Source organism: Vidua chalybeata, chromosome 2, assembly GCF_026979565.1.
Source record: "Vidua chalybeata isolate OUT-0048 chromosome 2, bVidCha1 merged haplotype, whole genome shotgun sequence".
NCBI lineage: Eukaryota > Metazoa > Chordata > Aves > Passeriformes > Viduidae > Vidua > Vidua chalybeata.
Window position 1 is genome coordinate 71,312,734 of NC_071531.1, and position 25,838 is coordinate 71,338,571.

The following is a 25,838-nucleotide window of genomic DNA, read 5'->3' on the forward strand; positions in this document are numbered from 1 at the left end:
TTGGCGCTGTGCCCACTTAATACTGATGCTGAGAAGACAAATGGAGTTGTTTTTTTGTTTTTTTTTTTTTCCTTCACTGCTGGGACAAGGAGACAGAAGGATATTATAGTAGGGTATTTCACTGAGATAGAGCTAGGAACAAAAACCTTAAAAACCTGGCCTTGCTGCAGGGCAGCGAGAGCAGGGAATTCACTTAGATGAGACTTGACGTCAGTATGACGCCTGAGCAAGCATACTTTTATGCATATATGTACACACAAAGAAATATAAAATCTGACTGCCTGCAACAGGTGTGCAGAAAGACTAGTTCCCTGCAGGAGCAGATGTCAATCTCATGAGAGTCAGCATTTTGTTTCAGACAGGTACAGGCCAGTCTGCTTATCAAGCACCAAAGCTTGAGTTGGTGAGCTAACTCTAGCAACAGCTGCAGTTTGTTTCTTGGTCTAGAACAGACAAAAAAACAACCCCCCATAAAACTCCCTGCACTAGCAGTTTCTCAGGCACTGCCTTGAGCTTTACTAGCCTTCAGCATTCCAGCAAACACACTTCCATGACATCCCACGGGCAGCTTATTTCTAACCACAGAACACTGTGTGACCCCAGCCTGAACCACAGGAATTCACAGGCTGTGGAGGAGATGGTGGGCGGTGACTGGAGACATCTGGAGTGGAAGTGTCCCCTCCCACCTAGAGACTTCCAAGTTAAAGAAAATAGATGACTCAAAGGATTAACTCCAATCCTGTATTCTAAAAGGAATTCTCATTAATTACAGAGCATTTGTAGCAAACATTAGCAGAGGCAACAGCATTATCTGTGGCACTATGGTGTCTCTTCATGAGTTGAGGGATTTCTTCCAAGCAATTTTAACTGTTATTTCACAAAATACAGAAATATAAACCTTCTTCACTTCCCAAAGTTAACACTGGGAAAATAATGGAAGTGCCAATGAATATTTGAACAGATCCTCTTTTGAATCCCACTTTTTTATTTTCTAGATCTGTTTAGAAGAACCTTTCCTTTACAAAAAACGAAACAGAAAAAAAAACCAGCATATTTTCTTCATTCTCCTATAACTGAACTGACTGAAAGGACAGAGGCTGGCTCCATCCTATCACTACCTTTAGGAGGAAATTTCACAGTTAAAAAAAAAGTCTGGTTTTGATACTTGCAGCTATTTTCTTTCCCAGACTTGCAAATTGTTTTCATTTTATAGATCTCCATCATAAATTTTTTTGGCAAGGTTTACTACAATGTAAGGAACAATTAATGAAGAATTTCCTCAAAGTCTTAAATTTAATAGGTAATCATTGCTAATAAAATAATGACTACTTTAAAAAGTCAAATAAAACCAATATAAGAACCATGGCCAATAGAATATTACATAAACACACAGCAAACCAGCTTAATACAATTATATGTATTCGTTTTCTGTTACATGAAAGACTGCATACTTTAGTACATTGCAAATAAAGATTCTGATTTTAACTTCAAATACTCACTTTATATTTACTATAAAAATATTAAATTAGATTTTTGAAAAGCAAACCTCCAGTCCAGATGCAATCTCTAACATGTTAACTGCACAGAAAACACATTTTTTGGGAGCAACTGTAAACCACAGAGGAATAAATTCTTTCTGATGCAAATACTTATCCACCAGAAACAGACTGGCTTCCTAATCTCCAGGTTCCTTCTCAATGCAGATACCTTCCCTCATCTCAGTTCTTCCTGATGTTTTATTCCCATATCTTGTGCAAATATACGCTCCAGAAAGTTTCACAGGCAATTTCTAAAACCTTCTGCCTTCAGCATACCTAACAGAGGTATCAAGGTGCTCACTTGTAAAGCTCCAGCAGTCTGAGTTTACAACCTCAGGAAAGGTGTAAGGTCAGTGTGTCCAGCTCAGAAACTCATTTCCAGGGCTTCCTAGAGTGCTCTGTAGGGCATAAATACAGTAAGCACATGGGCCTTTTCATACTAATGGCACTGACATGAAAACACTTCAGAGTTAAACTGCATATCTGTAGAGAGAGATTGTGATTTATTTGTAGTTCATTAAAAATATTTTAAAAATACAGGACTTGAGGTCAGCTTCCTTTACATAACATGCATTGACAATGCAAACCATCCTTCTTCTTTTTGCTTTTCTATCTGTAAAAGAAGAAATCAGTTGAGATTAATATACAGTGTATTTCCCATAAACCTGTGTGTTAGGACTGTTGTCTGCCATTGGCACCATGGAGGGAGTCACACCACCTACTTCAAGCCATACCTACCTTAATAATTTCAGATTTCCCTTCTAGGGATCTATAGCTTGCTGTCAGGATAGCAAGTCCTGGACCATAATTCTGTTCTTCTTATCAGTCCTAATTTAGGTTATTTTGGACACCAGGAAATAGGTCATTGATATGTCCTCATGGTTGCTTTCAAGCCTATAAACAGCTCATGAATTTATCAGTCTGTACCATTGCAGATCTCCCTGTCAAAGCATCTCAGCACAGTCTACCCTTTTCTTTGCACATCGGGAGTCAGAAATCTAGACTGGGGCTTTCTTTACATTTGGATTGATTCCTCCTTCAGCAACTGACTTGTGCAACAGCTAGGTAATAGCTTGCTTGCCTCTTGTCTGCGGTTCTACCATTATGTCATAATCATGGCTTGAAATTCTCTGGAGCAACCAGGGAAAGACTTCTAAAGGTTTCCAGTTCTAACACACAAAGATTCCACAGCAGAAAAGGGTTACTTATAAACAACTCTGTGGCAGAAAATAATGACTGTCACTAATTCTCACGTCTCTTCTTAACAATTGTCTGTAATCCAACCTGTCACTAAGTGATTGATAATAGCCTTGGTATATTTAAAACAGGACAGATCTTGCCTCCCTTCATCCATATCATGATTATTTTTTCCATTTTATGACAACATATTAAAATTTTCTGGCTGAAGATTTTTCAGTCTCACCTTTGGTCTTTGGCTGACAGAAGTTAATTTGGCACTTTCTGATGTGGCACTTAAAGGTTTGCTGGAGTCTCCTACAGTCCTGGAAATATTCAAAGTAAGATTTAAAAAGTGAAAAATGGAAGTGACTACTAGAATATTATTTCTGATCCTGAGTTAAGACCCCTCATCAGCAGTCATCAACAACACATCTCATCAGTCTTGTGTCAGATTGCAGACATTTTAAATACAAACAAAGGAAGTTGTGAAAAAGCTATTAGACCTTTGTCCCATTTGCAGAATTTAATGTGAGAAAGTAAGGGAAAATCCACAAAGCCAAAAAAAACACACTGCAATTTCTCCATTGTGTTCAATTTCTGTTGCATCAGTAATTAAGATACGACAAATATGAAACAGTAAAGGGTGAAGTTTTACCTTCTTATACTGGTCATACTGGCATAAGGAACACTGCCATCCTTGGAGCTGTCCACAGCCACTGCCATGGGAACAGACACTTCAGCTGTCCTCCTTGCATTTTCTAGGTGATAAATAATTGCTTGGTTCTGATGAGAACACAGCAACATTGCACAACATTCATTTTGTTTTACCATTTTTTCCAGAGGCATCACAACCTCTTTCCAATTGCACAAATACACAGACCAGAAATAAAACATCAGGTTAAACATCAACCTCACACTCACTTTCTGAAAAATGACTGACAATGAAAGCAGAGACTCAGAGCAACTACAGACAATGCTCACATATATAGAATGATTCTTCCACAGTTAAATTTTCTGGTTTTTGGCAATTACAGGCTTAGAGACTCCTGATCTCTCACCTTTGTTGCTTTAAGATTTTACTTACTGTGCTGAATTTACATTACAACAGCCAAACAAGCATTGCAAGTGTTATGAACTGACCCAGGAGTTCTGCATGGGCACCTGCATGTAAATGCCCACACACTGCTCCCTCCTCCCCCTTCTTCCTCTCTCCAAGTCCCTCCCCCCCTTATACATCCTCTGTGGTTTCACAAGGGGAAAGGACAGGTGTCTCTGACCTGTATAAGGTCACAAGCAGTTCTGCTTGTAATGACAATATGAAAAGAAAGCAGCCCTGACCTCCTGCAAAGTAATTTTTTTAATAGTTACATATGGCAGCTAATCTATGAATCTTGAACCAGCAAGTATATTCCCTAAGCTAATTTACCTCTTTACATGACTGGAAGCTCCAGTTATTCCTTTCTATTAGCACAGGCAGTAACTCAGCAAGACAGTCTGATGGAAAGAGTACCCAAAAGACAGAAACTAAAATGGGGTTGAGAGTAGGATGACCACTCTGCCATAAATTTTAGAAGCCTGATGTAAATACTTCAGTCTTTTTCACCCAAGATTCTGCACGATAGAGGGCTGATTAAAAAGCCCAGTGCTGACCACCAGGGACCATCACAATCAATTAAGTTGAAAAAGACACCAGAAATCATCGCCTCCAACCTTTGAACACCACCTTGTCAAACAGACCAAGGCACTGTCTGCCATGTCCAGTCTTTCCTTAAGCACTTCCAGGGATGGTGACTCCACCACCTCCCTGTGCAGCCCATTCCAATGCCAAACAACCCTTTCTGTAAAGAAGTTCCTACTAATGTCCAAATGTAGCACCTGTTCTTCAGACAAGAACAAAGCAAAGAACAAGCTTAACATGAAGCACAGTACTTGCAGCAGACTAATTACTAAGAAGATAACTTTAACAGAGGTTTAGCTGATACATTTTTAGCTCTCTGAAGTAACAGGTGTTTGTACCACACAGGCATTAACAACAAGTGTACTTCTGACCACGACCACTGATCCAGTGAGATAAGGACTCCCCCCAAAGGAGAAAAACACTGACTAGTTTTTGTTTCTCCTGAAGCTGGGTACTTACCAGTGTAATTCAGGGATGGGGTTGGAACAGGAGACAGCATTGGAGGGACCATGTCAGCAGCAGCTGATTTCTGCTGGTCTATCAACTGCAACAGTTTATCCCGTGCTTCTGTGCTCTGGCGATTCAGCTCCGCTATTCTTTCCTCCAAACTCTTCGGTGTCATGAGATGACTCTACTTGGATAATGGGATAATTACTTCCAATGAAATATTTACAATTTTCACCCTAAAGGAGGGCACACAATATATTTCAAGTACTTCTATGCATTTCATTTTCAAACTGAAAGTGAATATAATTATGTAGCTCTTCTGTGTAAAACCTGATTTTGGCCCTTTTACTGTCCTGGATCTAAGTCCTCAACTGATTAAACATTACAGTATTTTATACTGGTCTTCCCTCAAGTAGGAAAAATACAGCTCTTGTCCATATAATTTGAGAAAGAAAAAAAAACCCAACCCTCACCCAAAAAAAAGCCCCTAAACCACAAAAAATCCCCCAAAACACAACCGCCCACCCCCAAAAAAACACCAAACGCAAACCAAATAAACACCCAGCAATTAACTACAATTAAGAATATACTTAATCAGAGACACACATATTCAGGAGGGTGTGGGGAAGCAAAAGCAGGTTTCTGGCCTAAGTGTCCTGGAACACATATTTATGCCAGATTTTGATTTCTTTGACCTCTTCCCTCCCTCTCGCTAATTGCTTCCACAAAAACAACACTTACTAATGGTTTGCATCAACTTGTACAACCAAATGACTAAATATTACACAATATACCCCAGTGTGGAAAGTGACAACACACTCAGCCTACATTTAAATGAAGAAATTAACAATCTTTAGGACCCTTAATTTAAGAGTCAATCAGCCACTGTGATAGAACAAAAGACAATAGCAAGAACAGGGATGTTTTTGTGATGTTAACTTCACTCACTGGGATCCTACTGAGTAACTGCTTAGCTGCAGGTTGATTTTTTTCCTCTTAAAACAGAAGCCTTCAAGGTCTCTCTTTCCCAAAATCTTTGGGATTTTCACAGAAGAGGACTGACAAGACATACCCAACAAGCACATACACTATGATCAAACATTTGCAAAAGATGTACTTGCACTAACTTGAATCTCATCTGCTTTTGGGTCAGAGTAGCAGAGGAGATGTATGACATGGCTTTAAATATGCATTTTACAAGCTTGACAAGAAGCTGGGGGGTGGTGCAGTGCTTTCACTGCTAACAGCATCCAAACTACAAGAGCTTGGATCACATTGCAACACCACCTCTTTCTGCAGCATAACCTTATAACCTTCTTCAGAACCCATGTACAACATAGGCCCAATATAAGAAACTACTGCTGATTTGCTTATGGAATAATAACAAAAATCACAAGTCTCCAAGCAAACAAATACTAAGTGACAACATGAAATACAAAAAAGCACCAGTAAACTATGGGAAAGCAGATCAGCAGAAAGGAGATCCAGCCTTCCTTTTCTGTTCAATTCTGACCTGTCCTTGTGAAGAGTCTGGACTGGGATCTGTATTTAGTGTCAAGTCTGGCTGATGCAGACAATCACTTTTGTCTCCAGGGACACCTCTGAATTTGCTCAGTTGAGCTTTAATTAGAGCATTCTGCCGTGTGAGCTCAGCTATTTGTCCCAGCAGATCACCATTTAGAAGGAACTCTTCAGCTATGCTGTTTTTTCCAGTGTCACCCAGGCAGGACAGATTGGTTTTCTCACGGGAACTCTCTAAGTCTTTGTCTGCAGGAGGAATTGGCTGCCTTTGAGACATGGGGCAGTTCTCCTCAGTTGTGCTCTGTGTCCTCAGGGAGGAAGGTAAGCTCCTTTCCTTGCATGGTTCTCTTTCAGGGGACTGGGAAATGGCTGCAAACACTACAAACACGAAATAAAGAAACAGTAAGAACAGTGACAGGAGATCCTCACTGAGGAGACTAAAAGTGACTTTATTGCATCAGGTTACTAATAATCAAGTAGGAATTTGAATTGTAACATCTGGCCTGAATGGTGTTATGGTACTGATCAAAACCACTTTATGCAATATCCCGCTGTAAGAATTCACTAGGTATTTCCTATTGCAAACAGTCTTACATTCAAATGATTTAATTCAAGATTGACCGAGTAGTCACTAAGAAGATAAAATGTTTTGAATTTCTTAGCTGACAGATCAAATACTACGTCTTAGTTAAGTCTTCCATTTTCAAAAATTCAGTTACCTTACCTGATAAACTAAATTTTCATTTCAGTTTTGATATTTGTATTTGGTTATTAACAAAACTTTTAGGATTCTAAAAGAAAAATATACAAGACTTTTGGCATGATAATAAACTAACTACTTAGCCCCTAAAGAGCAAGCACTGTAGCCAACAAAAATAGTGAGGTATTTTTTTGTGGTCATCATCAGCAAAGAGATAATACACCACAGAGACTTGTCTACAGTTACAGCACTGTCTGCTGCTACATGCTCCAGCAAAAGTCCAGACTTTTGTTACCAAAAGCAGATTTTCTATGCTTCATGCACCAAATAGCCCATTCCTTCACAAGCTTTAGTTTTTGCCTCTTGAGCAGAGATGAACACTTCAAAAATTACACTCAAGTGTGTTTTATGAAGCTATGAGCATAAAGAAACATTCATTAAGTTTAACATTTGTTGGGCCATTTAGCATCAGTCTTAAGAGAAGAACAATATATTTTAGAAGAATCTTGGAATACAGTTCTGCATTGCTGTTTCAAATGACAGAAGAAATCTGACAGTTCTCAATGGGACTGAAACCAGACATAGCTCTTTGTAGAGCAAGACCTTCTGTTCATTTCCTCCAGATTGTTTATGCACCTCCACACAGCACAGCAGCCCACCAAGTGGCTGAACTGGATATAAACTTCCAATTGCCCAGCCAACTCCTTAAAAACCAAAAGGACTTTTGGTTGTTTTTCTGACTTGGAAAAGGCTTACAGAACAATAGCTGAAAGGGAGGAAAAAGGAGGAAAACCCCAAAACCCACTCCTGTACCCTCCTTCTTGTCAGCCACCATCACTCTGGATGTAATGGCCAATTTAGCCATGGATGTAATTATCTGCCTCTCAACAAGGGTGTTATCCAGGCCCCTGGCATGTCCAGTGGGATGCATGTGCTTTCAGTGACAATTGCAGCAGGAAACAGCTCAGTTTTAGAATCACAGAGTGCTTCTTTCTGCTAACTTCAGTAAGGATAAATGAGAAACACCTTCCCCAATCACTCTGATGAAATTTCTTCCTCCCATGAACTGGAACTGAGCTATGGATACCGACACATGACTGAGTTACCTGGTTATCTGGCAACACAGTTGGACATAAAATTTCCTCAACCATTTCCTGTGTATTGAATGAAACCCAATGGGAACCTGGCTCCCACAGCTTCTAAAAACCCCTTTGCTGGGAAGATTGGCTCAAAGCAGGAGCACACAGCCTACAGACATCCTGTTGTGTCTGCAACATTGCAGAAACAGAAGTTCTAGGCTTCAGTGGTCCCACCATTAAAGGTGATGGAGGCTGGATTACACCATCAGCAAATGGAAATCTGAAATGATGTGCTGTAGGTCATTGACAAAGAGCTTCAGCAATCACACAAATAAGATAATAAAAATGAGTACAGAATAAAAATGTCAGCCTGGATTGTCTCTGGCAGGACTGCTGCCAGCAGATGGAAAACAGGAAGTGTAAACGTTGTCCAGCAACAGGCATAGTAACAAAGGAAATGCGTATCTGGGTGCAGCAGTAGGATATTCCAGCTACAGGGCCAATATATCTAGGCATACAGATGAAACATTTTCCATGGAAAATACATCTTCAGAGGTAGTGTGAGATTGAAACAGTAACACACAACACAGACTCCTAAGTCTACTGCAGTCAGAGATCTCACCATTCAGGAGGGAAGACAATTCCTGACTGCTTTTCTGCTGTGGTGGGGACAACAGCACAGCTGGCTGGAAGACGTGAGCTGGGAAGCTTCTACCAGGTCTCATATTACCTGAGGCACCTGGCCCTGGGTGACATGTGAAAGGAAGTTCTTCCTGTGGAAATTTCAGCATATTTTCCCTAGTGCCTGCTTCAGTCCTGGGCTCAGAGTAGGTCAAATCAGGTTTTTCTAAAGAAAAAGAAGAAGCAGGGATAAAAGTTAAACAAATGAACAAAACAAACCAAACAAACAAAAAAAAGGAACAAAAACTACTTCTAGCAAAATAGCAGTGTGGGAAAAATATCAGTAACAACTTCTATGTTCAGACACCTGAAAAGACAGACAAGAGTAGAGTATGTTCCACACCTTTCTTCTGATGTCCAGGTACAGAATTCTTTCACTCAAGCAAATTAGAAATCTTTACTGGCCATAAGAGCAGGAAGAACTCCTACACATAGCCTCATAATTTCAGGACAGTAGCATGAGATCTGTTTGTAGCTCATGCACAAGACTTACAGATACATGACTTGAACAGGTATCTGAGCTGCATTTGGCAACATTCTTTTGAGAAAATCAGACTTATGCAGTTCTCCTAATCTCCCATATTATAAATTTGATGGCAACAGTGATGTTAGAAAACAATTCAAGGCTTTTTTGAGCTCTGTTTACCTTATTATAATTTAATTCAAATGAGACATCTCTTCAGTTAAAAAAATATTCTTCCTTTAACTAAGGAAGAGGTTTGAAAATTCTAGTGCTGTAGAATTGTTGAATGTGAAGGTTTGGGTGTTAGGTTGGGGTTTTCTTGACGGGTGCTTTTCTGACTTTTGGACTTTATATTTGGGGGGTGCCTTCCTTTTGTTTGCTTTTACAAGGCCTGGGTCAATCACATAAAAAAGGATCTGGCATGTGGCTTCTTCCAAAGAAGAAAATCCTTCCAGGAAGAAAGCTTTTAGCTACAGAAGATTCACAAAACCAACATTTAACTATGGAATACAAGTAACTCTGAAAAATCTTGGGAGTCTCATAAGAAGTTACTGGGAGCAAAAGCAATGCATTTAAACAACTGACCAGGAAAGACAGCTGGGAGGAAACTCAGTGGTGAAAGGTGGTTAACAGTCCAAGGTGGATCATGTTTGGTTAGTCTGGCCACCAATCTACTGGCTCAGCTTAGCCTGTCTTCATGTCACACATCACTCAGCTGGTCACTTTGCTATCACACAGAGTCACAAACACCAAGTGACACCTCTCTGACTGGCTGGTTCCGGGTCTCAGCTGCTGCTGTTTTGGTCAGCAGCGACCTCCAGTGTCTTATGGAAGAACCAACGTCTGACTGTCAGGCTGCTCAGCAACAGGAAGCTGAGATGCTGTTTCTGTTGGGTTTGACTTATTTGGGTTTCTGGAGTTCTTTTAAAAGCCTCAGAATGAAACTGACTTTGGAAGCCACCTTAATGGGGAAAGCTACTCTCCTCTTTTGCTTGTGCTCACAGCAGAACCTATGGCCTGTGAATTTACAGAAGTGACATTTACACTCTTGCAAGAGGAACTTGTGCAAGCAGGCATCTATTAAATACCAGATTTTCCACTACAGGGATAAAGTAACAACTCCCCTTTCATCCTTCACGCATTCATTGTACGCACCTTGGCTGTTTGTTGGGCCTCTGCTTGCAATTCCAAAATGTTTTGGACTTTGTTCTCTTTCAGATTCTACCAAAGGGAGGCCTTTAAATGCTTGTGTGAGACACATCAGCTTTTGATCTGTTACTGTCATGTATTGCTGAAGTTTCTTCTAAAGGAGGAAAAAAAACCCCATACACAGTATTACAGAAATTTGTGTTCTACCAACATCATTTAGAAAATTATATACTACAAGAAGTCCTGAGAAGAAAGTTGGCCTCTTAATACTACCGTGTGATTCTGTAGGATTTCAGTGAGGATTAAATACTTTTGTTTCCATGTTTCTCACTTACAAATAATTTGTTTTGCCTTTTCTTACTCATGATGTTACTTCCTCTCTAAGGTTTCTTAATTGCATCATTCCCAAATGCAGCCAATCATCAAATCTCCCTCCACTGGAAACTAAAAAAAAGGAAAATGTAGTATTACATCTACTCATTGCTCCAGCAGCATTAACAGTATAGAAGTGTGAAGGAAGATGCCTAAACTTTTAGATGGATAAAGTAAAGGTCAATTTCACAGAACGGGCACTTTCTCAGGCTTTGAAGTTAAATGAAGATAAACAAACAACTTTCCAAGCATTTCATACCCATACCTGCTACTGTAATTCTTGGGCTCCTCATTCAGTTTTATCACTTTCTTTCTGTTTATGGTTAAAATCTCCAGAACATGAGACAATGCACCTCAGCCCATATTTGCAACAGAATTCAGAATTCTAACACATTATCCTGATGGCTAAAAAGCAAGGGGGGGGGGGCTCAGTACCTGCATAGTAATGTTTTCTTCCCTTACTTGAAGGACCTCAGCAGTCAGAGCATCAATCAGTTCCCTGTGTTCATTCAACATCTCCTTCTGCTGCTGCCTCACCATCTCTTTCTCATGCAGCTGCATTTCAGCCTAAAGATGGAGAAAATAACTGAAAACTTACTATAAACCAATACAGATTCTTATTTGAAAACAGGAGTCATTAAGACATCATAATGTAACAGCTTTTCCCACTACTGCAAAGCTTCATTACTTTCATGACAAAATCAAATTATCTCACTTTGAGAACTGTCAGAGAGCTTACTGTGTATCTTTGATCCTCCAGGACGCTGCAGGGAATCCTTGCTCTTCTGCCTTTACAGGCTATAACTAAAAGCATTTTCTCTTTGCACAGATACAGTGTCTTAAGTCACTGAATCTTCATGCAAGAATCAAATAATTCCAGGTGTGCTAATGCTTGTCAGTTTCCCATGCTACTTGTGCCTAATCTTTAGTTTCCCTAATTCATTAATGAAGACAATTTTGACTAAGTAAAGGAGAATGTACTTGTTTTCTAATGTTTTCCATCACAGAGAAAAAGTTCTAGAGGGTTTTAAAGGTATGATAACCAAACAGCTCTGCATTCACATGAAATGAATGAATGAATATTTTTGAGACTAATTCATGGATGCTGCCACTAGACACAAAGACAGGCAGATACACCTCCCTTAAGTATATGAGAGGCAAACCATCCATTTTCTGTTTCCTTTCCAGCTAGAGAGAAAAGGGTTTTTTTTAATTGATCCAAGTGAAGCATGCTGGCTCAGAAAATGGATTAAAAAAAAAAAAAACTGTACCTGGTATTCTCTTTTCAGAAATCAAGGACATCACAAAAGAAGCACTTCTACCCTGGCATCAGCAATGAAGCTTCTGATGCCTTAGATCATCTGGATGAGCTACTGTATCTACTAATCCTACACAGCACTAACCTAGTCTTGGAGGACAAGCTTCCAAGCAGCTCTGTCTTACATTTATGCACAGGGAAACTATCAGGGTTAACAGCTATTCCTATCCCCAGGTAGGATTTAGGTCTGGTATACCCTGAAAGAAGTATTTTCGTCCCAGCCCACTGCCAGGTGTGGCTCTAATCATGGGAGCTCTAACACTGCACCAGAACATGCAGCAGACAGGGAGAAAAGAGCAGCACAGAGCCAGGGAATATGCCCATACTCTTTTTGTCATGTGGGTCTGCCAAAGAAACAGCTTTCTCAGCAGAATGAGAAAGCTGATTAATTCTAAATCTGGAAGGTGATCTAAAAATTAGTTTAGAAACCAAGGCAGATTTATCCATTTCCCTTTAAGCATTTCATATGGTTTTGCAAACATTTCAGAAGTTTCTTTTCCTCCTTTTCTCTAGCCTCTTCCATAGTCATTATTTCCTTCTTATAGGTGTTGGTTTGTTAATCACTTAATAAAAACACTTTCATGGAAGATTCCTGAATTCAAGTTTCTCTTCCTACTTTTTAGATTCAATTTTAAGAATAAATTAGGCAACATCCTTTATTGCAACCCTTCTGATTTTCTGCAGCAAAACTGGAAGGAGAGGAAGGGAATCTCTAAAAGCTTTGAAACCTCATGAAGACTGACTGTCTAACTGACTGTTTAACTAAAATCAGGAGCTTTCTAAATATCCCCTGCAAAGTAATTTTTTTAAAAAAGCACTGTCAGTTATAATTCAGGCATTGGAAGTCTGCTAACTGTTGGCTAGGCAAGACAGATGGTGCACACAAGTGCTTGATCTATGTCTGGCATCACAGGGACCAGCTTTTATGAAACACTCAAGACAAGCTGGGCTTCTTCCCAGCAAATTATCAAATTGTAATTGCAATCAAACCTCCCTGCAAAGGAGAAAAGTCACTTTAGAATATGAATGCAGTATCCATCTCAAGCAAGCCTGAATACAATTAACCACATTATGCAGCTTGATGACTTTGTAATATTGCTTACTTAAGAATTTAGGTAGTAAATTTTGTGTGTGGCAGACAATTATGCAAACAATCAACTTCTGGAAGGATGGAATGGTAACAAGAAAAATGAGAGTAGCTTTGGAAGAGGTCTGTGGGTCAGGAATAACTCATTTCTGTAGAAAAATTAAAGATGATCTAAATAAGATTATAACAGCAATTACATTTATAAACATAAACTGGATTATATTAAATTGATGTATTCCTAATAAACAGAAAATATTCTACAGAATGTTACAGAAAAATTTTAAGATCCTTCCTTAGGATCTTAGAAGAACCAAAAGAAGGTTCCTTAGGCAAAAGAACCAAATTTAATTCTCCGCTTTGGTATTACAATTTTAACAAAAACCAAGCATTATTAACTTGTTTTAAAATGTATGACTTTCTCAGCTGAAGTCCATCTTCTGATGGCAGGTGCTTTTCACTATTGGATTGATTATTTACTATTTACTTCCAGGACTTAATCAAAGTAAATTCTTCCATACAGATTAAATCAGAGGAATACAAGGATTAAGTTATTATACATCTGGTAAGAAAAAAAAAAATTAGAATTTTAAAATAAGATGGGTTTCCCCCTTTCAATTATCATACCTTCTGAAAAGGAACCAAAATTAGACAGTTACACATTCATTAGAGATCTATTACCTTTGGTATGAAATAGAGCATTAGCATTTAGATAATATATTCTGCTGCACCTATTAGGAGTGCAGGAGCTGTCATGAACTAGTTTAAAATGTCACATAGACCAAATGAATCCGTGAGACACTGCTGCCCCTTAATAGCTCTGGGATACAGATGAACTAGAACACTTTTTGATTTTCCTTTTATTAAAAAAAAAAAAAAAAGCTTCTACATGGAACACAGGTGATCTTCTTTATGGAATTCCATTCATTCCCAGATGTGCATTGTTACAGTGAGCACTTCAGGTCATTCTTGCTTAAGGTAAAGTTTCTGTTCTGGATAGTAAAAGAGGACTAAGGAATCCCTCAAGGAAAATAGAGGATTTGGGTCTACTGCTCTCATGACAACAGCATCACCTTTGGGAGGTGAAGGAAGAAAGTGAATTTGCAAACAATGCTGTAGTTATTACCCTGCTACAACTCTGAGTATATGTAAATAATAATTTTAAATTATTTCAATTGGTATTTTCTGCCCTTAGATACAGAGACTTCCACTGCAGTCAACTCCTCCATTTTCACTAGGGATACCAATTCCTAACAAACCAGTTCCTGACAAACCAAAAGTTTTAAGTCCTAATTGCATGCAAACCTAATAATAAATAATGATAATCAGAGTTCAATGCAAAATGCTTGGAAGCCAGAAAAGACCAAAGTTCCCATCTGTAAAATAACTTTACACCCTTCTTCACTCACTCTCCAGGAGCAGTTCTAAGTCTCTCACCTCTTTGAGATAGCGCATCAAGCGACAGAGAGCGTTCACCAGTGACAGAGTAAACCCAGATAGGCCTTCACTTCTCTCTTTTTTTGGGACCTCACGACCTGTACATCGCTCATATTCCTCCAGTTCATGCTCTACTTCCTGGATCATGTGGCTGAGAACATCTAGGCTGGGTTTGTTGTCCCTCTGAAGGTCAGTCTGGATTAAATTAGCTGGAGAATCACCTCTCTTCTGTCTTGCAGAGCTCTGTTCAGCTTGCTTTCTTTTCACTGAAGGAGAAGAAAAAGAGGTAATTGGAATTTCAACTTGTTTAGAGATCTATGCAGTACTAATGAAATTGCATTTTTTATTGAAGTAAATCAAAGGAAACATCCTCTCTTGCCATAAGATGAAACAGACCATCAAAGAATGTCCCCCAGTTATTCCAGCTATTTTCAGATCCTTAAAAACACATTTTTTGCTGCCACAGTAGTACCTCTCAAGCACAATTGTTTGGTGCTTTTATCTTGCATAGACCTGTTTGTATTTTTCTCCTTTCCAGTTAAACGCATGGAAATAGTTTGCTAATGAAAAATGTCAGCTGCTTTCTTGTACAGAGTAAGCAACTCTCCTTTTTCATGTTACACCTTGTAACTGATGTCAGTCCCCTCATACAAACACGCAGAATATGGGGACTGAAATGCATCCTTAATCTGTGCAGCAAAGAACACAAATCTGGATCAGAACAAGAGAAGTCCTGCACAGGAGAGAACTCCATGACCAGCAAGGTAATCTGCAGCCTCAAAGGGCTGTTTTATGGTTCCCAAATTCCCATGGACTTGGCTTTGCCAATGAACGTGCAGAATACAGGGGAAATACACTCGACAAGGAGCTGTGGAACATCCAGCCTGAGAAATGCTCAAGACTCAAGGACCCCCTCATCAAACTTTGGTATTGGTCCTACAATGACTCCCAAAAATCTCTTCTAACCCCCATTTTCTTACAACATTAAGGACCTTGGATAAAGGGCATTTTATTTTTAAAAGTACTTAACTCTTTGCTGCAATTTGCTTTTGTTTCCTTGAGTTCGGGTTCAGCACTTGTCTCACAGTGTCACTGGAGTCTACAGACTCTTCTTCGTCTTCATTCTGAAGTCTTGAATGGGTTCTCTTGATTACACTGGTAGCATTGAGGGCTGATTTAAACACAAACAGAAAAAAGTACATGTGAAATATTTCACACATGTTCTTAATAATAGTATGTTATAGAGTAACTTTATAATAAGAGCTGGCTTTTTAGTCTGGAAATATATCTGAGCCAAATTAGCATGCATTTCTGTCTCTGACCCCCACTCAGGAAAGAACTCCAGACAGAATCCTATGAACAGCTCAACAACCTTGCTGTGATTTGGCAAACCCAACCTGAGTGATCCAATGAAGGAGAAACATTTGTTGGAGTCCGAGGCACATTGGATTCCTGTGATAAAGTGGTTTTTCTCATATTCTTTTCAACCCACAACGGAGAATTCACCAAGGAATTTTCTTTTCTCAACAACCGATGTAGCCTACATTCAAAACAAGAGTAACAGTGAATTGTAACAGGACAAAGGCATGATTCCAGATTATCTGCCTTGACACAGCTCCTAAAATTATCTGTAATTGCTCAGGTGAGTTCCCTGCTCACTTTCATTCCCAGTCTCAATGTTACAACAAGGCCTTTCCCTGGAATTCTGAGATCAGGAAAGGAGGGCAAAGGGAAACAGAAGAACTAACTTAACTATACACATTCAACACCCTTTTGACTCCACCCGTTTCCAGTGTCAAACAGATGGAAACCCAAATGGATGTATTTGTACTGACCTGTCAGAATTGATGCTGGATTTGAAACCCAAAACATCATGGTGTCCATCTTCTTCTGATAATGCCTCCTCCTCCTCTTCATTAAGAGCCTTCTCAAGAGACAAAGAAAACAAAATAGAATTCAGAAGAAGTTAGAGATCAATTTAATGGAATTGTCTCAAGAAAAAAGCCAAAAACATTGGTTTTAATCTTCCTCCCCAAAAACATACGTAAAATGAAAATACCACATGGAAAAAAAAAGGGTCATATCCAAAGCCCTTTGTAGGAAGTTGTGGGGGACTTTAGTACCTAAGAAACACTGATACTGACAATTGTCTCTGAAAACAACACAGCAAGTGACTAATTCAATAACCAATATTTTCTTTGTACGATTTATATTAAATACGAAAATCCATGCAAACTAGAGGATAAAAGCTGTTAAGGCTGTACTAAAACAGAGATACAGCAGGCAAAACATGGAAAAACCACCTGAATCCATACCATTTGTAACATTTCAGTCATTTGACATTACAAGCTAAACAACTTCATAATGAGACCTGCAAAATTACATTTATAGTCCGAGTGTAAAATGCAACCAGAACAAAATACAATCCTATGTACTACATTTATAGCTAAATACAAACAACCAAATTTGGAATCAGGGTTGCTCAAACTACCAGGTTTCTGAGCAGCTGTGTAGGTTTCACAGATAGCCTTTAACTGTGATTTTTGTAGGCACGTAAGAACTCCCAGAAGCTTGGCACACAATCAGTACCTGTTTCTTTTAAAAATTTCAGCCTATTCTGCAGCTTGCATCCAGTGACAGCTTACAAAGGTGCTGCAGTTCACTTGTCATATTAAAAAACACAGAAAAACAAATGCCACACCAAAATACCTAACATAAAAGTACCATATCTCAAATTACAGATATATTTTGTAAGATAGGAAATGGAAGTAGAGAACTGTGGGAATATGACACCATCACTTTTGCTCCTAACAGCCTGTTTGGTGTTCATCTGAGGGAAGTTTTCTGGGAGCACCATATGCCTGTTCTCAAACCCCAGTGAGCATTCCTGGTACAATATGCATAATATTATCCTTATTAAAAAAAATGGAGCACAAAGGGAAACTAAATTAAGTTTTATACAATTTTAAAATTGTTTACAACAAATCTGAATAAATGTAAAATAATGTGAAATATTAAAAGTTAAACCTCTAGGAGTCATCAAGGCTGTGGAGTGTACTGGGATACAAATAGCTGTGTCCGCATATATGCAGACATAACTGGTAAATCAGAGACATATTCTGAAATCTGGCAATTAATTGACACAGAAGTTCTTCTCTTAGACTGTAATCAAATTGTACTCTTTCTGGGAATTCCAGAATTTAAAAGGGAGGGCATGCTAATGTGAGCGAGCTTCTACAAGACACAATTGTATTTGTTTCTCATATCCAATAGTTAAATCAAAAAATCACAATTACCAGAGTCTCACAAAAGAAACTCACTTCTGTTTAACCATGTCTTCTGTGAATGTTATCAACAAAAACCAATTTAGTTCTGCTTGGAAACTCTTATCTTTGAATAGTCTTATTTTGTTTAAACAAAAAATCCACAGGATGTGTATGCATAGAACAAAATATACATTACCTGGGAATCCATGACAGATTCACTAAGGATGGAAAGCTGACTGGAAGGATGACTTTTTTGTACAATGGGTCCTTGAGATGATTCTAGGTCACAGTTAGGAGCCATTGTTACATTAGGAAAACCTAGAGGAATTAAACAACACAGGGAAGAACACAGAGGGCTTGGTCTGTACTTATGTTGCAGGACTTTGTATTGAAAATCAAGCTCCTGTACTTCACAAAAAGGGTCACAGGGATGTCACTTTAAACAACAACCAAAGACCAACCACAGGGTTAATTTAATACACTGGACCACGTATCCAGCTTTTGCCCTTCCCACCTGCATAAATTCACTTGTGCAGAAGCAGCTTACAAGATCAAAGTCACCAGGAACAAAAGAGAATGACAGCCTACAGAGAAAAGCCCCTAGGTTTAAGATTTCATATATAGACAGCCAATCCTGCCTTCCAGCAGCACAAGGATCCACAAACCAAATTAAAAAAAAGGAAAAGCTGATACTGCTGATAAATCTTCAACCATATCCAAGAGCAAAGAGTCAGCTCATGCAGCAATGAGAATCAGAATTATTGCAGCAGCTCAAACTGGTGCTCTGCACAGGCCAGTAGCTTGGCTGTGAAATGGTGAGTGGAGGTGTTTCAGAGCAACTGATATGAAATTCCACAGTGGAGCAGTACAGTGGAGTAACCAGCCATCAGTCACTCTTCCCTGCCACAGGAGGTGATAGCCTCAACTGTGTTTCAACCAACATGAACAGGGATCAATCACACCGTGTTAGACAAGGAGATGAAAGCAGTTAACAAGAATGCTTTGCAAAGCAAGACTATTCATGGAAAGCAAGGAGATCATCTTAAATGTGCTACCACATAGAGATGAGATGTTCTACCTGTTCGTGTGCGAGGAGCATCCTCAAGCAAGTCTTTTGCCACAGCCATAACCTGACCAGATCGTTCCAATACATCTTGCCAATGGTACTGATCAGACAGAATCTGAAAGTACAGTGTATAAGAAAACTTTACATTGAGCAGACTGATCACTTCCATTTTTTTTTTTTTCTGGTACTGTTCCTCTAAACAGTTACCAAGAGAACAGCCAACAAGAGAACATTTGCAAAGTTGGTATTGTGCAATTAGATCCTAAATAAGACAGATCAGAACACCATACGTCATTCGGTGTAACTAGAATTCATGTTTTTCTGAAAAATTAAACAGTTATTACTTCTGAGGCCCCCATCAGCACTGACTCTCTTTAGAACAAATCCTTTCACTCCTTCTTCTCTTCCCAGCCTGACACAAGAGGCTGGGTATTTATGACATGCTCATAAAGAAAGCATATATAGCAATAAAAAAAAAAAAAAGCAGCATTCCTAATAATTTGATCTAAATGTTAAGTCATAGAACACTTACCTACATCTGACACCCAAAACATGTACTATTTGATTATATTCAAACCAATTCAAGCAGACTTGTTTCACTCAGTCTCGCCTCCTGAAAACCCTACCTAAAACTTAAGCCACATACCACCAAAAGTTCCAACAGAGGTAAACACAGCTGACTACATCTGGCATCAGAAGACATTTTGGGAATCTCCAGAAGATACAGCTTCTGTATTCAAATTCTCTCTCTAGTATTTGAAATCCATCACAACAGGTTCCTCCTAAGGAAGGATGTCTTGGGAGTGCAAAGCAAGAGGCATCCAGTTACCATGAGCCAAATGGAGCTGACTGGGGATGGGGCTTTGTGAGCAGAACACAATTTAAAGCTCCTCACTGATGCCTGGCTTCATTCAAAAGCTGGAAATTGAAAACTAGTAAAATTATATCCCACAACCTGGGGAAAAGGTAGATATTTTTAAACACCTGAGAGGAGATATGTAAGTTATCTCCTTCATCATGGTTCATCAAATTGATCCAGAGACTGTGAGTACTTCAGAAGACCTCATAGAAAAGGCTCATGTATGCCCTTTACTCTAAATTTGAAAACTGACTGACAATTTTAGTTCCTCCAAGAATCGTAAGAAACTGTTTTGAAATGGTTTCACAGTACTCTATACTGTTATCTCCACAGAGTTCTTTTCAATGTCCCTTGGTAAGTTTGCTGGCTTACATCTAGCCTCATACAAAAAATTCTAGGCAATGGCATTTCACTTGTTTGTCCTCAACCCCCTATTTTACTACATGCTTTGCTATGTCGAAGTATCCCCACATATCTGAGTTTATGTTTTTCTAGTCTTTTGAACTTGATTGCACTGCAATAAATTAGACTTCTCATAATAATTTATCAAGTCAGTGAATATTCATCTTTCAAGCACTTCACAGATCTCATTTTTCAGACCACTGTTCAATTTTCTCATCTGATACAAACTAAATCTAGTATCTCCATCTGACATCAAAACAATAGAGGTTTTTAGATAAAGTTATTAGACCAGATGGGCAGAAGAAAAAAAAATATAGAAAGAAAAAAGGAAAAAAGTTTATATGACTAATTTCCTGAAGATAATTAAAATTAGAGTGATGTGTGTCATCAGACAAAAATTATCCTGATTAGTTTGTTTTTACCCTCCTCACTAGATCTTTTTTGGCATCAGTAGGTTTCTAAGCTCTACCCTCCTGCTGAACACGTTATGAACGTTTTTAGAGCATTGCTCCCAAGGTAGATTAGCTCACATTTGCTTGTGATGAGAATAAAAAGTGGTATCATCTTGTAATCCCTTTAGGCCCATTTACACGCCCTGGACAAATTCACTGAGCAGTGTGCTTTGTCCCAGTTTAGTATCACCTACGAATTTCATTAAAAATCACATTCCCTCCTGTTTCAGATTGTTATCAAAGCAAAATAAACAGGAATCATCCTAAAATCTCTCCACTACAGTAATCTATTTACCTCTACTATTTGGTGCAATGCACTAACATTATTTGTTAAGTTGCTAATAAGTTGCTACAGGACCAATCTGTGTGGTACCTACAAATTCACAGGCCTAAGTTTCAGAGTAAACTCATTATCTTTTCATTCAGATTTTTATGCAGATGAACCCCCAAAATATTAAAATTTTGCTTATCTATTTTTTAACTCTTTTGTAATGTCTGTCTGTTCAACACACAACTACATGAGAAACAACACCAATAGCAACAACTCAGTTTTTGTCTTTGAGTCTTTTGCAGTTGAGCAGGATTCAAGAGGCTTAGAAAATTACACTCACAACACTAAAAGAAAAAGATCACCAAGGTAACAGAGACAAGGAAACAATTCGCAGTGATTGTGCTCTACTGGGAGAGACAGTCTTCACAGTTACTTGGAAAACAGGACCTGGCAATTAACAAGATTTAAGTTAGGGAGAGGTGAAAATAGTAACTCTATTTTGTTTTTCTCTACACACAAGAAGACACCAGTGTTTGAAACAGCAGCAGCCAGGTTTATTTCAACTTGCCTGGCATAATTTCCTTTTGTCTTCCTTTTCACTGATTCAGAAGTAAACACAGAGTAAACTGAATAACTATAAAGAGGAAAAACACCCAGGAGGATGTGAGATTTGTACATTTTCACTAGAAACAGCAACAAATATAGAAGACTATTTCCTAAACATGAGTTTCACATCTGCAAAAGAATGAAGTCACGTAATAGGTAGGTCAGCCAAGTATTAGAAAATATGGTCAAATCTACCTTTTGTGTAACAGAACTTATTTCTGCATGGAAGTATTATTGAAACTAGGCTGCATTAGGGAAAGTCATGTAGAAGTTCACAGTGGTTTTTGAATACTCTGCTGAAATATCCTTGGCAGAAAAGTACCAAGGTAACTGAAGTCCAAGTCTGAGTCGTAATTAGTGAAATATCCATAATACAAAAAATCTACTGTGATTGCAGAGAAACAGGGGTGTAATAGAAAACTAGGTGGTGACCTTCAATTCTAAGTATTTGCATTTGTTTGTCTATGCCTGAATGTTCTCAGAGATCAGAAAGTGACTTCTGAAAAATTACAAAAGACAAAACAATGAAGATTGTGATAGTTAGTCCACTGCACATTTACATAACTAGCAGATCATGTTTATTTTGACTGCTAAGTGAACATTATTCATCATTCTTTACCAGCAGAAACAATTCTCAGCCTGTTCCAGTACAGAGGTCTGAAAGCTAATTTTCAGATGAGTTTTCTTAACACACGGAAGGAGTGACCTGCACGTGAAAAAGGGGAGGTACCACCACTTTTCAGTGACAGCTACTCTCTGTTAACTAGGCTTAGGTTTACTGCTACAGTTCAATATTCAAAAGTAAATTCAGTAATATATTTACAGTCAGAGTGCTTTAGAATGCTGATAACAAGCTTTTCAATCCTCAGATGACAAGCTTGTCAGCCATAGCTCATCAATCTTTATTGCATCAATTTTCCTCCCTTAACAACTTCTTGCCTCACCCTTTCAGCCCCCTTGGCACTGCACTTTCTCTGTTTAAATTAACAATGTGCCTCCCTGATAGAGAAATGTTCACATTTGCATCAAAGAAAAATGTCAGACATGAGGAAGAAAAGGCAAGCTGGCAATAAGAACCCAAAGAATACACATACTTTTTACAACAGTTGAACTCTGCAAACAGTTCCTGTTCAGATGAAAAGAGGCCTGCAGAATTACAAAGGGCATAGCCAGGCAACCTGGGTAAAATGTGCAATTCTAGGTAACAGCTGGTTTGTCAGACAGTCTACTCCAATCCCTGCATACATGCAGCACACACAGCATGTGCATATATGAAATCAAGTTGTCCAACAAGAGGAGCAATTGTGGCTTCCCTGTGCACGAGCAGTTTTCCAGGAGTGCTGCAGATCACCCGCAGCAGGCTGCAAGTGCAAATTTAGCTCTCACCTCACGCATCAGAGCCAATTTCCTTTTCTCCAAGGAATCTGCATCCAGTTGCCTTTGCTTCTTCCATTTTCTGTTCAGTGCTTTCTCTTGGAGTTCCAGATGTGCCAATGCTTTGTTTTTGGATTTGTGTATTTCACGGCGACGGACCTACAGAAACATAAAAGAAATAATTTCAAAAATCAGTCTTAAGCAAAATTTGCAGAGCAAAGCTAACAAGCTCTTCTTGATTTTATCATTCATGCATCAAACATTATTTATATTAACTTCACAGTAGTGACAACCTCATAAGCATCCACAAGTGTAAAATGCCATCAGTATCATCCAAATTTAAAGCAGTTCCAAAGGTGAATGGGAGAAGTCTCAATTTCTGTCTGCCCTACACCACTGACTCAGCAAGAGTTTTCTCAGCTGTAAAGGGAGGCAAAACCCAAACACTAGCACTTGCAAGGTGCATAAAAGGACATTGTCCTGATTTAACATTGTCAGTCAACACATAGTGTCTCCCTTCTTCTAACGATTATACAGAAAAAATATGGTTTAAATACAAATTAAAGAAATTAAATATGTGAGGTGCTTGCTAAAGTCTCTAGAAGCTATCAAGGTAAACACTTGTAGAATCAAGTCTTTCTCTGCTACTGTGACCATTTGTCCTGACAAACCTGTCAAAACGTATCATAATAGCTCATACTGCCTCTTCCATCCTGGTAAGTAGTGCTATCAAGAAAATGTAAATACACATCTAAATACATGTAATTAAATAATTGTAAATACACATGATCTGTTTATTGCAAAGAATTCACATACTTCGCAATCAACAGGTCACTCAGTATAAAGAAATTGTCTTAAATTGTTTAAATGGAAATTGAGTATTTTCAGAATTAGAGAGGTTCCTCAGAAAAAACACATCTTTCAGTCCTTCCCAGCAGAAGTAAGACCTTCAACTAATCCACTGACCTTTCATGTATTTATGTTTTTATTCTTTTATGATGGCATGCAATTTATTGAAATAAAAACTGCAGCTACTGCTTCCCAGTGGGAACAGGAAACTGAAGAACACCAACTGCCAGACCTGGGGATGCTCAGTATCATAAACAAAAAACTAGCACTAAAGAGACAACACATTCAGAAGCTTGAAAAAGAGATTAAGATTGGCAGAAAATATCCCTGTAAGCACGATAAGCACTTTTTATGTCAGACAACCAGCTAAATGTCCTTGCCTCAGGGATAGAGCAGTGACTGATATTGAACTTACAATATCCTCAGGGGTTGCACGGTGCACTGTCAAATCATGGACGGTACTCTGTGAAAAGGAACCGGGGAACACGTCAAGAGTCGCAAGTGAGGGCAAACTTTTTTTTTAAGTTTTATTAAAAAAAAAAATAAAACAAAACAAAAAAAACCCCAAACAACTTTTAAACTGCACTACAATTAGCCTAACACTATACTGCTGTGCACTTTCATGGCGCTGCAGAGCGTTCCACCCTCGGCGAGGCAGCCGCCAAAAACGAGACCTCCACCAAACCTGAGCGTGCTCTTTCCCCAGGAGATGCAGGAGGCCTGGCCTCTACCAGGGCCAAGGAAACCAGAGGAGCCGTGTCCCTCTCGCACACGCCGTGTCTACCCGCCCGAACCCACACGCAACCCGGGCGTTTCCACGGCGCAGCCCCTGCAGAGGGCGGTGGCTCCCCCAGCCGTGGGCACGGAGGCTCCTGTGCCTTTTTTTCCGGCAGAAGCCGCCCGGCAGCGGGGAGAACTTACATCCCAGTCCCGCTTGGCCGCCGCCGCCGCCTTTCTGGGGCCCTTCCTGCCGGCGGTGCGGGGCCGCGGCCCGCGGAGAAGCGACATCGCGGGAAGGGGCGGGAGCGACGCCGCCGACGGCACCGGCTTTGTTCGGCCCGCCCTGAGGGGAGGGGCGGAGCGAGGCCTCCTCCGCCTCCTCTTCCTCCACCTCCTTTTCCTCTTCCTCCTCCTCTGTTTCCCAGCCGGGGGTGCGCTGTCGCCGCAGGAATGGCAATGCGGCTCCTGCGCCACTCGGGCTTTCTGTGAGGGAGCAGCCTCTGCCCCCGCTCGCCCTCAGGGCTGCAGGGGACGCCCCCCCACCGCCTCCCTTAAGCAGAGCAGTGCCCTGCCGCTCCAGCCCACTCCACGGGAGCTGCTCCTGGCGTTGTCAGTCGTCTTCCATCTCGCCTCGCCTTAACTTTCCTACTTGTTCACTTTGCTGTTACCCCTCCTCGCTACAGATACCCTCCAGATATATCTCTCAGTGTCCCTCTGAGGAAGCCTTGGAATTTTCCCCGTGCGAAAATGTATTTGAGATGCTGTTATAGGTGGTTCAGAGCAGAATGTCACACGAGCCATGAAATTAAGGTGATATGAAATTAAAGAGTGGCCCTTGTTTACATGTAACAAACAGATCTCGTTAGCTGTGCCACCGAGGAAGGGTGTACCTCGGAAGCCACAGGAATTTCTGGTTTCCGTAAAGCAGCTGGTGGTTCTGATATGAGTCATTGAGTTCACAGGTGGGTGCAATATATTCCCTACAGATTTACCCCATTATATGCCACAGATCCTCCACTTCCCTCCACACAGGTGAAGACATGATGTAATTACTCCAAAAGGTTACAGTTAACATTTTGTGCGAAGTGCATATTATATGACTGGCTCTTTGCAAAGGAATACTATATGTGTTATGTTGTATTAATTAGTATTACTGTATTAACCTTTATAAAGTAGTGTGATAGATACAGTTTTAGGTTATAACATAATGCTAAAATAGAAACTGAGAGATGCAAGATATTTTTTTAACTAGCTCAAGAAAATGATGAGATAATCAAGAAATTCTTTGCAGAGAGATAACAGCAACAAGACATCTAAAGAGTTAATG

The 25,838-nt window shown here is 39.6% G+C and overlaps 1 protein-coding gene across 3 annotated transcripts; it reads right to left on the reverse strand.

Moving 5' to 3' along the window:
* Nucleotides 1-727: 727 nt before the first annotated feature.
* SPICE1 (spindle and centriole associated protein 1) lies at nucleotides 728-24,896 on the reverse strand. 3 transcript variants are annotated; one of them, XM_053935656.1, is made up of 17 exons: nucleotides 24,713-24,896; nucleotides 24,207-24,254; nucleotides 22,955-23,101; nucleotides 18,991-19,093; nucleotides 18,109-18,230; nucleotides 16,482-16,570; nucleotides 16,044-16,186; nucleotides 15,677-15,817; nucleotides 14,647-14,912; nucleotides 11,243-11,374; nucleotides 10,442-10,589; nucleotides 8,873-8,989; nucleotides 6,356-6,741; nucleotides 4,855-5,026; nucleotides 3,373-3,475; nucleotides 2,962-3,040; nucleotides 728-2,151 (listed from the first exon to the last, which is right to left on the reverse strand). In XM_053935656.1, exons 1-17 carry the CDS (start codon nucleotides 24,797-24,799, stop codon nucleotides 2,098-2,100), a joined length of 2,337 nt encoding a protein of 778 aa, XP_053791631.1. In that variant the 5' UTR covers nucleotides 24,800-24,896; the 3' UTR covers nucleotides 728-2,097. The 3 variants fall into 3 exon arrangements, with proteins under 3 accessions (XP_053791631.1, XP_053791630.1, XP_053791629.1); XM_053935655.1 differs by having other exon boundaries at nucleotides 728-1,936; nucleotides 8,765-8,989; XM_053935654.1 differs by having other exon boundaries at nucleotides 8,765-8,989.
* Between the last annotated feature and the right edge of the window lie 942 nt (nucleotides 24,897-25,838).